This window comes from Oncorhynchus clarkii, unplaced genomic scaffold (genome assembly GCF_045791955.1).
Source record: "Oncorhynchus clarkii lewisi isolate Uvic-CL-2024 unplaced genomic scaffold, UVic_Ocla_1.0 unplaced_contig_5436_pilon_pilon, whole genome shotgun sequence".
Classification (NCBI taxonomy): Eukaryota; Metazoa; Chordata; class Actinopteri; order Salmoniformes; family Salmonidae; genus Oncorhynchus; species Oncorhynchus clarkii.
The window spans coordinates 197501-210649 of record NW_027260957.1 but is presented as its reverse complement, the minus strand read 5'-3'; the positions used below and the strand labels follow the sequence as shown (position 1 = coordinate 210649).

The 13149-nt window shown below is 40.1% G+C and overlaps 1 protein-coding gene across 1 annotated transcript in view; it reads left to right on the top strand.

The window, feature by feature from the left end:
- The first annotated feature begins 6654 nt into the window (after positions 1-6654).
- LOC139402668 (gastrin-releasing peptide receptor-like) overlaps positions 6655-13149 on the top strand; it is a 10142-nt gene continuing 3647 nt past the window's right edge. Inside the window, exons 1-2 of the mRNA XM_071146560.1 lie at positions 6655-7070; positions 12595-12946. Of these exons, the coding sequence (XP_071002661.1) occupies positions 6655-7070; positions 12595-12946 (768 nt within the window). The remainder of the gene's footprint in view (positions 7071-12594; positions 12947-13149) is intronic.

The window sequence follows — 13149 nt, the reverse complement described above, 5'->3', positions numbered from 1 at the left end:
AAGTGCTTTCCTGGCTGCGAACAGGACTTCAAAATGAGTGACGTTGTCATCTGCCAATCAGAACGTCGATATTTTGCAGGTAGCATTCTCTGCCCGCCCTCTTATCTTGTCGGTACATGCCATGTTATTTTGTTTCTCTCACAAGACTAACCTTTTGCAACATTAACTCTACACTTTGTCAAGAGAAACTTGTATGCACTTGCAGTGACTAACTCTGACCAACAGCCATAAGAAACAAATGCATTTTTGAATGCAAATAGATTATCTTCTCTTCTGTAGATTGAATGTGCATAATTGAGAGAGGACAGTAGAGACAGATGGTATTTTCACCAGTGGTGCCAGAATCCCTGAGAGAGAAACACCTTCACTATGATTATATATATATATATATATTTATTTACTTATTCAAGCTTAAAGGTGAGGGAGGAGCGTGTGTGTGGGAAAGACTGGTCAGGTTTCAGTCAGGAACAGGAAGGGTGTATGTGTCAGAATTGGGGAAGCGTTACATCTAGTCAGACTGGTTTGAAAAGGGGTGTGTCATCTCCACAGCACAGAGTCCCTCACATACAGGTAACCTCCTCCCCCCTGCCAAACTGACACAGACACACCTACACACCCTTCTTTTCTTGTTCCCCCTCTCTCTCTCTGTTATTATTCTTGTCCCATCATGGCAAGGTGTTCTCTTTATAGTGACCAGAGCAATAGACCCTGGTCAAAGTAATGCACTGTGAAAGGAATAGAGGGCCATTTTCCATGCATCGGTTTCTAGTAGTGTGTTCTGGCCTGATCACACAGAGGGTTTCTAGTAGTGAGGTAGAGGTGTTCTGGCCTGATCACACAAAGGGTTTCTAGTAGTGAGGTAGAGGTGTTCTGGCCTGATCACACGGAGGGTTTCTAGTAGTGAGGTAGAGGTGTTCTGGCCTGATCACACGGAGGGTTTCTAGTAGTGAGGTAGAGGTGTTCTGGCCTGATCACACGGAGGGTTTCTAGTAGTGTGTTCTGGCCTGATCACACGGAGGGTTTCTAGTAGTGAGGTAAAGGTGTTCTGGCCTGATCACACGGAGGGTTTCTAGTAGTGAGGTAGAGGTGTTCTGGCCTGAATCAGAAGGAGCTCATCCTCTATCACCTGGATACAAGCTGTGTGTGTGTGTGTGTGTGTGAGATCGAGAGAGATGTGGCTGAACCTTATCCTATATAGCAGCACCCTCAGTGCATCTATACATAGGTTATAAACTAGAGCTGAATCTGTCTCCCCCTGTTTACTGTTGTCTCTGCAGTTTGTCAATGTTTTCATCTGGAGATGGACATTCTAGATGTGACTTGATATCGACCATGCTCTAATGACAACATGAGACTGAAAGGCTTAAATCCACCGCAGAGCAATTTCATGGTTTATTGAGATTATACCTGCGTCCCTAATTATATCCTATTTCCTACATAGTGTACTACTTTTGACTAGAGCCCTAGTGAATAGGGTGCCATTGGGGACATGGCCTATGTGATTGTGATAGCAGACCGTTGTTTCCCTCTCCAATGGTGGTGAGTCATCAGAGATCAGGGATCAGCTGTGTGTGTGTGGTGTGTGTGTGTGTGTATCCTCCTAAAGCCATCGTCAGTCAGAGCTGAGAGGAGGATAAGGAGCTGATATTAAGACTGATTTAAAGATTAACACAACTCATCTCACCTCCTCATACTTCTTCATATCTCCTCCTGCCTCCTCACACCTCATACTTCTTCATACCTCCTGCCTCCTCACACCTCTTCATACCTCTTCATACCTCCTCACACCTCCTCCTGCCTCTTCATACCTCTTTACACCTGTGTCCTCACACCTCATACCTCTTCCTGTTTCCTCACACCTCATACCTCTTCCTGTTTCCTCACACCTCCTCATACCTCTTCATACCTCCTCCTCATGCTTCTTCATACCTCCTGCCTCACACCTCCTCCTGTTTCCTCACACCCCCTGTTTCCTCACACCGCATCACATCTACTCCTGCCACCTCGCTTCCTCCTGCCTCTTCTCACTTTCTCACACTTTTGACCATGGGGCAGCCTCCGTCTTTTGGCTCCTAACTCTAGGAAACCAGAGTAATTACTCATGTTTGTCCTTCAGTCACAATTCTAGAAATGGTAGCCATTGATGTCTTGGCTTGATAATGAAGTCCTCTGCATTCAGCCAGACAGTCACTCAGCCAGACAGTCAGCCACCCAGCCCGCCAGTCAGTTAGTCACACAGCCAGCCAGTCAGTTAATCAGTCAGCTAGCTTGCCAACATTGAATAGAAACTCCTTTGTCAATGTGAAATAATAGCCAAGGTAAAACACTGTGGGGGGGGGGGGAATACAAATAAATGATAACACAGTTATCTTGTCTTCATTGATTAGCTTCCTTCAGTGCTGAGCGTTTGTGTAGGAACGTTCTTCCTGAATTGACAACACAGTTGACATTTAATCAACATGTGGCAGCTATTTGGAAAGGCTGGTTAGAAAATTTGTGGGGATAATTGGGGTAAAATTGAATTGTGACTTACATTTTCAAACTACTAGCATTAGTTCTAGTGCTTAGAGGAAGGAGCCTTCCAGAATGTAGGATGGCTGACATTTGGACGACATTTTAGATTCCTCAATGAAGAACACAGTCAATGAATGACAGAATAATAGCTTTCCAAGTGTTCATCTGTCTCTCTGTCTATTGCAGATGTCACTGGTTGAATAATGACTAAATAAGGAATAGTCCATTTATCAAAGTTGATTTAAATAATGAATAGTCAATTTATTACAAATTATTTAAATAAGGAATAGTCCATTTATCAAAGTTGATTTAAATTGATTTAAATAATGAATAATGATTTAAATAATGAATAGTTAATTTATTAAAAATGATTTAAACAATGAATAGTCCATTTATTAAAGTGTATTTCTCTAATTTGAAATGCCAGTTTTCAAGATGCCATTTGTTACAGACAATAAGCAATTTTTTGGGATAGTCTCAGTCTGGTAAAATGTCATCTTTAAAAGTGCTCTCTTCCTTTTCTTACAGACAATGAGCAACATTTTTGTACCGCTCTCCCTGTCTCAGTTGGAAACGCAGGTTTTGAGAATGGGTGACATTTAGTTCTCCCCAGTCCCCAGCATAAACTGTATCTAACCATCAATCTTGACCACAAAACTAAATCCAACCAAAGTCTATGATGACCAATCTCTATATTTATTCCAGGAGGATGAATGCAAGGACAAATACTCAGCGAGCTTTACAGCTGTTTTACAGCAGTATTTGGTAAAAGACCAAGCACATATTATGGCAAGAACAGCTCAAATAAGCAAAGAGAAATGACAGTATTACTTTAAGACATGAAGGTCAGTCAATCAGCAGCATTTCAAGTGCTGTTGCATAAACCATCAAGTACTATGATGAAACTGGCTCTCATCAGGACCGCCACAGGAAAGGAAGACCCAGAGTTACCTCTGCTGCAGAGGATAAGTTCATTAGAGTGACCTCTGGTGCAGAGGATAAGTTCATTAGAGTTACCAGCCTCAGAAATTGCATCCCAAATAAACATTTCACAGAGTTCAAGTAACAGACACATCTCAGCATCAACTGTTCAGAGGACAGAATCAGGCCTTCATGGTCGATTGCTGCAAAGAAACCACTACTAAAGGAACCACTACTAAAGGAACCACTACTAAAGGAACCACTACTAAAGGACACCAATAAGAAGAAGAGACTTGCTTGGGCCAAGAAACACGAGCAATGGACATTAGACTGGTGGAAATCTGTCCTTTGGTCTGGAGTCGAAATTTGAGATTTTTAGTTCCAACTTGAAGACGATACACCATCCCATCTGGTTTGGTTATAGTGGGACTATCATTTGTTTTTTAACAGGACAATGACCCAACACACCTCCAGGCTGCGGAAGGGCTATTTGACCAGAAGGTGAGAGATGGAGTGCTGCGTCAGATGCCCTCCACAATGTCCCGACATCAACCAAATTCAGATGGTTTGGGATGAGTTGGACCGCAGACTGAAGGAAAAGCAGCCAACAAGTGCTCAGCGTATGTGGGAAGTCCTTCAAGACTGTTGAAAACGCATTCCAGGTGAAGCTGGTTGAGAGAGTGTCAAGAGTGAGCATCGAGGCAAAGGGTGGCTAATTGACCAATCTCAAATATAAAATATATTTTGATTGTGTAACACTTTTTTGGTTACTACATGATTCCATATGTGTTATTTCATAGTTTTGATGTCTTCACTATTATTCTACAATTACATTTTTATTTTACCTTTATTTAACTAGGCATTTGTTAAGAACAAATTCTTATTTTCAATGACAGCCTAGGAACAGTGGGTTAACTGGTCTAGGAACAGTGGGTTAACTGGTCTAGGAACAGTGGGTTAACTGGTCTAGGAACAGTGGGTTAACTGGTCTAGGAACAGTGGGTTAACTGGTCTAGGAACAGTGGGTTAACTGGTCTAGGAACAGTGGGTTAACTGGTCTAGGAACAGTGGGTTAACTGGTCTAGGAACAGTGGGTTAACTGGTCTAGGAACAGTGGGTTAACTGGACTAGGAACAGTGGGTTAACTGGTCTAGGAACAGTGGGTTAACTGACTTGTTCAGGGGCAGAACAACATATTTTTACCTCGTCAGCTCGAGGATTTGATCTTTCAACCTTTCAGCTACAAGTCCAAGGCTCTAACCACTAGGCTACCTGCCGAAAATAATACAAGTAAAGAAGAACCCTTGAATGAGTAGGTTTTCTAAATCTTTTGACCGGTAGTGTACATGTTTACCCATTTGATCAAAATAAGGATTGTGGTTTTACCTTTTAATGGTGGGCAGTGGAAAGGCTTAAAGAAGAGATGAGAGAGAGAAAGACATGGTCTCCTTGAAGGAACCACATACTGTGGTTTTCAGTTCTTCCATTCTGAGAAGATGTGATGTCACACTTGAGACGGTCACTGTGTCAGCTGGAGGTCTGGTAGATGTCCTGATGGATGCTACTTTATTTTCTAATCTCTCTCTCTCTCTCTCTCTCTCTCTCTCTCTCTCTCTCTCTCTCTCTCTCTCTCTCTCTCTCTCTCTCTCTCTCTCTCTCTCTCTGTCTCTCTCTGTCTCTCTCTCTCTCTCTGTCTCTCTCTGCCTCTCTGTCTCTCTCCTGTCTCTCTCTCTCTCTCTCTCTCTCTCTCTCTCTCTCTCTCTCTCTCCCCCTGTCTCCCTCCCTCTCTCTCTCTCTCTCTCTCTCCGCTCTCTCTCTCTCTCTCTCTCTCTCTCTCACTCTCTCTCTCTCTCGCTCTCTCTCTCTCCCCCTCTCTTCCGCTCTCTCTCTCCCCCTCTCTCCCGTCTCTCCCTCCCGCCCGCTCTCTCTCTCTCTCTCTCTCTCTCTCTCTCTCTCTCTCTCACTCTCTCTCTCTCTCTCGCTCTCTCTCTCTCCCCCTCTCCCCCTGTCTCGCTCTCTCGCTCTCTCTCTCTCCCCCTCTCTTCCGCTCTCTCTCTCCCCCTCTCTCCCTCCCGCTCTCTCTCTCTCTCCCTCACAAAACATTAATCCCCAACATCATCACATCCACAGGGGTAAACATATTTTTTCCTAGGACCATTAATGCCCTCTCTAGTAAAAGAGATTGTTTGTCAATGAGTATAACCTGTATGAAACAAGGTTCAATAAAAATAATGGTTGGGTATTATCACCTCTCCATAAAACACCAGGCACTTTTCACTTTTCTCAGGCTTTTGCTGCCAGCTCACAACTGGTATGAAATCAGTGTCACCAGTGGTCAATAGCTCTTATATCTAAGTGAGAACACCAATGTCCCTGGGGATAGGATGATGAGCTCAATTGTACACAATAAATTATACACAATCATATACAATCAATTATACACAATCAATATACATAATCCATCATACACACATATGATATGTTGTCTATATAAGCTCAATAATAGTGCATTCAAGTAGTGCCACAGCCTTGGTACAAAATCAACTGCATTTTCTGGATTCCTCACATCCTTTCTCCTCACCTCCTTCTCAAAATCCATTGGATGAAGTCAGAGGAGAAAGGATGTGAGGAATCACGGAAATTCAATTGAGATTTTCCCATGGGGTCTTTGACTGAAAGGTCAATTTTGTGGTGTTATATTAGTGGGTGGCTGCAAGGTTGCAGGTTCAAGTTCAGCTCAGGAAACCAAAACTACTAACTACACTACAATATGTATTGCATTTTAATTTAGACAGTTGTGTTTTGTATCATTGTAAACAAATGCTAAAATTAAATTAATAAAAAGACTGTCAAGGGAAAAAAAGTTTTTTTCGTTCTTGAGAGACACTGCTGACAGAGAGCGCAGACCCACAGCGCGCGAAAGAGGACAGAAAAGCGCATTTTGCGCACGCGCATTTAAAGAACAGTAGAAGTCGCGTGGTCTAGTCAATACAACCCCACCTCAATCAGTGTTGGGATTGGGGACTATAGGTAGACCGCGCACGACGTCTAAGAAAGAACACTTTCAAATCGGATAATATAAATGTAGCCTATTACGTCAGAGTAAAACTCTCCAAAGTGGAAATGCATTTTTCTACGCACCAGTTGGAGACTATCAGTAAGGCAAATGAAGCGAATTTTATTTAAACTTTTATAAACAAGTCATGGGATGTTGAGAGAATGTCCTTCGAAGAACCTTTTCATATTACACAAGAATTTGATTTGTACCAGAATGTGTCCAAATGGGCGCACCACGGTAATCACACAGGGGCCACTTCGGTACAATCTATGTTCTACATCAGCATCGCCATCACTGCCATTTATGGAGTCATCATAGTCGTGGGACTAATCGGTAACATAACCCTCATCAAGACATTGTCTTCCTCTAAATCCATGCGGAATGTCCCCAACCTCTTCATGTCGAGTCTCGCGTTCGGGGACTTGGTCCTCCTGGTTACTTGCGCGCCGGTGGATGCCAGTCGGTACCTCGCGGACGAGTGGCTCTTCGGTAGAGTTGGATGTAAACTCATACCATTCATCCAACTCACCTCCGTCGGAGTGTCTGTTTTTACCCTGACTGCGTTGTCTGCTGATAGGTAAATAGCCTTCCCTTTATGTTTTAGTCTACTACACTCATATTGCAACATGGACGTTTAGTTATCCAATTTATCCATAGGCTACACATCCTATTGACAACTGATCTGGTATTTTAATGTAGAGTTGTATAGTTAAATGGTTGTAGACTTGTAGTTACTTTAAACTCAACATATTGTCGTTTAGGTAAAATGATGAAAACGGGATCCATCCTTATCGAATATTCTCTCCGAACGCATCTCTGGCGGGCGAGAGGTTCTTCGGCTAAACTCTATCGAGCTGGAAATAATATGAATTTAAACAACGGTATGGGTACAACCTGTCAAGAACATGCTGCTACTGAGACAATGCAAATACAATCTGATTTACTCTGTTGCGTTATTACGCGTTCGGTTCAGTGGGATCATACTTTGATGTGAGATATGAGATGTGCTAGAGTCACAGAAATTAGATCTGACATATGAGTAGAAATGTATAAGCGTGCGACTTCATGTGTGTGCGTGTGTGTGTTTGTGACAGTGAATGTGTAAATGAGTGACGGTGCTTGCTTGCATGCATGGGCGTGCTTGTGTGTTGTGGGGGGGGGGGGGGGGGGGGGGGGGGGGTCATAGGCTATATCCTTCCCACACAACCAACCTATTCATTGGGATGATATAGTTTGCATCCCAAATGGCACCCTTTCCCTATGTATCCACGGGGCTCTGGTCAAAAGTAGTGCACTAGGGAATAGGGTTTCATTTGGAACGCTGCCATAAAGTGTGTATCACTGTGGAGTGGGACGAGAAGACATCCATCATATAGACTGACCATCACCATGGCAGCCATATAATGATACCGTCTCTAGCTAGCCTATTACAATGTTCTGTGTCTTTGCTCTAATGTCTCTCATTTAGCCTACGATCCCATTAGCAGATAATAATCCATTGATAAATGACAGATACCTCCCCTCTCCTCACCAGCTTCCCAACGCTTCCTCCGGTTAAATCCTAACCATATACTTTCAAAACCGACGTTAAAATACTATGAGATCATTTCAATCAACTTTATCTGTGCTTGATTGAGCTTGCCTCAATGGAACCTGACTCTCCAGGCATGCAGGAGTAAACACTACAGCTGGACTATATGTACTAGAGTACGTGGACACCCTTTTCAAAGTGGATTAGGTTATTTCTGCCACACCCGTTGCTGACAGGTGTATAAAATCGAGCACACAGCCATGCAATCTCCATAGACAAACATGGCCTTACTGAAGAGCTCAGTGACTTTCAACGTGGCACCACCGTCATAGGATGCTACCTTTCCAACAAGTCAGTTCATCAAATTTCTGCCCACCTAGAGCTGCCCCCGGTCAACTGTAAGTGCTGTTATTGTGAATTGGAAATGTCTAGGAGCAACAACGGCTCAGTTTAAGCCACATAAGGTCACAGAATGGGACCACTGAGTGCTGAAGCACGTAAAAATCACCCTCAATACAGAGTTCCAAACTGCCTCTGGAAGATATGTCAGCACAATAACGGTTTGTTGGGTTGAAATGGGTTTCCATGGCCGAGGAGTCGCACACAAGCCTAAGAACATGCGCAATGCCAAGCGTCAGCTGGAGTGGTGTAAAGCTCGCTGCCATTGGACTCTGGAGCAGTGGAAATGCTACCTGCCCCTGCATAGTGACAACTGTCAAGTTTGGTGGATGAGGAATAATGGTCTGGGGCTGTTTGTCATGGTTCGGGCTAGGCCCCTTAGTTCCAGTGAAGGGAAATATTAACTCTACAGCATACAATGACATTCTAGATGATTCTGTGCTTCAGACTTTGTGGCAACAGTTTGGGGAAGGCCTTTTCCTGTTTCAGCATGACAATGCCCAAATGCATAAAGCAAGGTCCATACAGAAATGGTTTGTCGAGATCGGTGTGGAAAAACTTGACTGGCCTGCACAGAGCCTTGACCTCAACCCCATCGAACTCATTTGGGATGAATTGGAATGCCGACTGCGAGCCAGGCCTAATCGCACAACATCAGCGACCAACCTCACTAATGCTCTTGTGACTGAATGGAAGCAAGTCCCCGCAGCAATGTTCCAACATCTAGTGGAAAGCCTTCCCAGAAGAGTGGAGGCTGTTATAGCAGCAAAGGGGGACCAACTCCATATTAATGCCCATTATTTTGGAATGAGATGTTCGACAAATGAATAGAATGGAAGGAATAGTATAGAATGAATATAATAGAATATAATGAATAGTATAGATTAGAATGAATAGTATAGAATGAATATAATATAATAGAATGAATAGTATAGAATGAATAGAATAGAAGGAATAGAATACAATGAATAGAATAGAATAGAATGAATAGTATAGAATGAATAGAATATAATAGAATGAATAGTATAAAATGAATATAATATAATAGAATGAATAGTATAGAAGGAATAGTATAGAAGGAATAGAATAGAATGAATATAATATAATGAATATAATAGAATAGAATGAATAGTATAGAATAGAATGAATAGTATAGAATGAATAGAATATAATAGAATGAATAGTATAGAAGGAATAGAATAGAAGGAATAGAATAGAATGAATAGAATAGAAGGAATAGTATAGAAGGAATAGAATAGAATGAATAGAATAGAATGAATAGAATAGAATAGAATGAATAGTAGGGAATAGAATGAATAGTATAGAATGAATAGAATATAATAGAATTAATAGTATAGAAGGAATAGAATAGAAGGAATAGAATAGAAGGAATAGAATAGAATGAATAGAATAGAAGGAATAGAATAGAAGGAATAGAATAGAATGAATAGAATAGAAGGAATAGAATAGAATGAATAGAATAGAAGGAATAGAATAGAAGGAATAGTCTAGAAGGAATAGAATAGAAGGAATAGAATAGAAGGAATAGAATAGAATGAATAGAATAGAAGGAATAGAATAGAATGAATAGAAGGAATATAATAGAAGGAATAGAATAGAATGAATAGAATAGAAGGAATAGAATAGAATGAATAGAATAGAAGGAATAGAATAGAAGGAATAGTATAGAAGGAATAGAATAGAAGGAATAGTATAGAAGGAATAGAATAGAAGGAATAGAATAGAAGGAATAGAATAGAATGAATAGAATAGAAGGAATAGTATAGAAGGAATAGAATATAATGAATAGAATAGAAGGAATAGAATAGAAGGAATAGTATAGAATGAACAGAATATAATGAATAGAATATAATAGAAGGAATAGTATAGAAGGAATAGAATAGAAGGAATAGTATAGAATGAACCGAATATAATTAATAGAATAGAATGAATAGAATATAATAGAAGGAATAGTATAGAAGGAATAGAATAGAAGGAATAGTATAGAAGGAATAGAATAGAAGGAATAGTATAGAAGGAATAGTATAGAAGGAATAGAATAGAAGGAATAGAATATAATGAATAGAAGGAATAGTATAGAAGGAATAGAATATAATGAATATAATAGAATAGAAGGAATAGTATAGAAGGAATAGAATAGAATAGAAGGAATAGTATAGAATGAATAGAATAGAAGGAATAGAATAGAAGGAATAGTATAGAAGGAATAGAATAGAATAGAAGGAATAGTATAGAAGGAATAGAATAGAAGGAATAGAATAGAAGGAATAGAATAGAAGGAATAGTATAGAAGGAATAGTATAGAAGGAATAGAATAGAAGGAATAGTATAGAAAGAATAGTATAGAATGAATAGAATAGAATGAATAGAATATAAGGAATAGTATAGAAGGAATAGAATAGAAGGAATAGAATAGAAGGAATAGTATAGAAGGAATATAATAGAATGAATAGAATAGAATGAATAGAATAGAAGGAATAGAATAGAAGGAATAGAATATAATGAATAGAATAGAAGGAATAGTATAGAAGGAATAGAATAGAAGGAATAGAATATAATGAATAGAAGGAATAGAATAGAAGGAATACAATAGAAGGAATAGAATAGAAGGAATAGAATAGAAGGAATAGAATATAATGAATAGAAGGAATAGAATATAATGAATATAATAGAATAGAAGGAATAGAATAGAAGGAATAGAATAGAATGAATAGAATAGAATAGAAGGAATAGTATAGAAGGAATAGAAGGAATAGAATAGAATGAATATAATAGAATAGAAGGAATAGAATAGAAGGAATAGAATAGAATGAATAGAATAGAATAGAAGGAATAGTATAGAAGGAATAGAATAGAAGGAATAGAATAGAATGAATAGTATAGAAGGAATAGAATAGAAGGAATAGAATAGAAGGAATAGAATAGAATGAACAGAATAGAAGGAATAGAATAGAAGGAATAGAATAGAATGAATAGTATAGAATGAATAGAATAGAAGGAATAGAATAGAAGGAATAGAATAGAATGAATAGTATATAATGAATAGAATAGAAGGAATATAATAGAAGGAATAGAATAGAAGGAATAGAATAGAATAGAATGAATAGTATATAATGAATAGAATAGAAGGAATAGTATAGAAGGAATGGAATAGAAGGAATAGAATAGAAGGAATAGAATAGAATGAATAGAATAGAAGGAATAGAATAGAAGGAATAGAATAGAATGAATAGAAGGAATAGAATAGAAGGAATAGAATAGAAGGAATAGAATAGAATAGAAGGAATAGAATAGAATAGAAGGAATAGTATAGACGGAATAGAATAGAAGGAATAGAATAGAATAGAAGGAATAGAATAGAATAGAAGGAATAGTATAGACGGAATAGAATAGAAGGAATAGAATAGAATAGAAGGAATAGAATAGAAGGAATAGAATAGAATGAATGTTGATGCACAATCAACATCTTATGGTCCCGTCTGACGTCAATAGAAAATATTCATTCAGTTAGCAGACATGACGCTCTTTACCAAACAGTAAAAGGAACCGAGGGGTTGAAATATGAAGAAAAAATGAGAAACAGGAGAATGTAGAGTTGATTGGAGAACAATCGGGTTTTGAAGGATAGAACCTGGTTAGAGGAAAACTGTCTGTGTCCCGATGGGCACCTTATTCCCTTTATATTGCATTGCTCCACATAGGGAATAGGGTGCCTTTATATTGCCTTGCTCCACATAGGGAATAGGGTGCCTTTATATTGCCTTGCTCCACATAGGGAATAGGGTGCCTTTATATTGCCTTGCTCCACATAGGGAATAGGGTGCCTTTATATTGCCTTGCTCCACATAGGGAATAGGGTGCCTTTATATTGCCTTGCTCCACATAGGGAATAGGGTGCCTTTATATTGCCTTGCTCCACATAGGGAATAGGGTGCCTTTATATTGCCTTGCTCCACATAGGGAATAGGGTGCCTTTATATTGCCTTGCTCCACATAGGGAATAGGGTGCCATTCAGGATACAACCCAAGTGCTAGCAAGACATCTGTATAAGGCAAGCAGAGATCAAGAATCATACGTCACACATACTTCTGAACAGGTGGCCTAAGTTGAGGAGATCACGTCTTCCTCCTCCTCCTCCTCATCCTCCAGGTACAAGGCAATCGTGAAGCCCATGGACATCCAGGCCTCCAACGCCCCGGCGAGGATCGTCCTGCGGGCTGCAGTAATCTGGCTCTTCTCCATGACCCTGGCTGTCCCCGAGGCTGTCTTCTCAGACCTCCGCTCGTTCAGCATCCACAGCACCAATGAGACCTTCATCACCTGCGCCCCCTATCCCCACGATGGTGAACTGCACCCCAAAATCCACTCCATGGCCTCCTTCCTCATCTTCTATGTCATTCCTCTGTCGGTTATATCAGTCTATTACCTGTTCATCGCCAGGAGCCTGATCAGGAGTGCCTATAATATGCCGGTGGAGGGCAACGTGCACGTCAGAAGACAGGTGGGTCTCTCTTCTTCATCATCTCTTCTATTTTCTTCTAGTTCTTCTCCCTCATCATCTCTACTATTTTCTTCTAGTTCTTCTCCCTCATCATCTCTTCTATTTTCTTCTTCTTCATCATCTCTTCTATTTTCTTCTAGTTCTTCTCCCTCATCATCTCTTCTATTTTCTTCTAGTTCTTCTCCCTCATCATCTCTTCTATT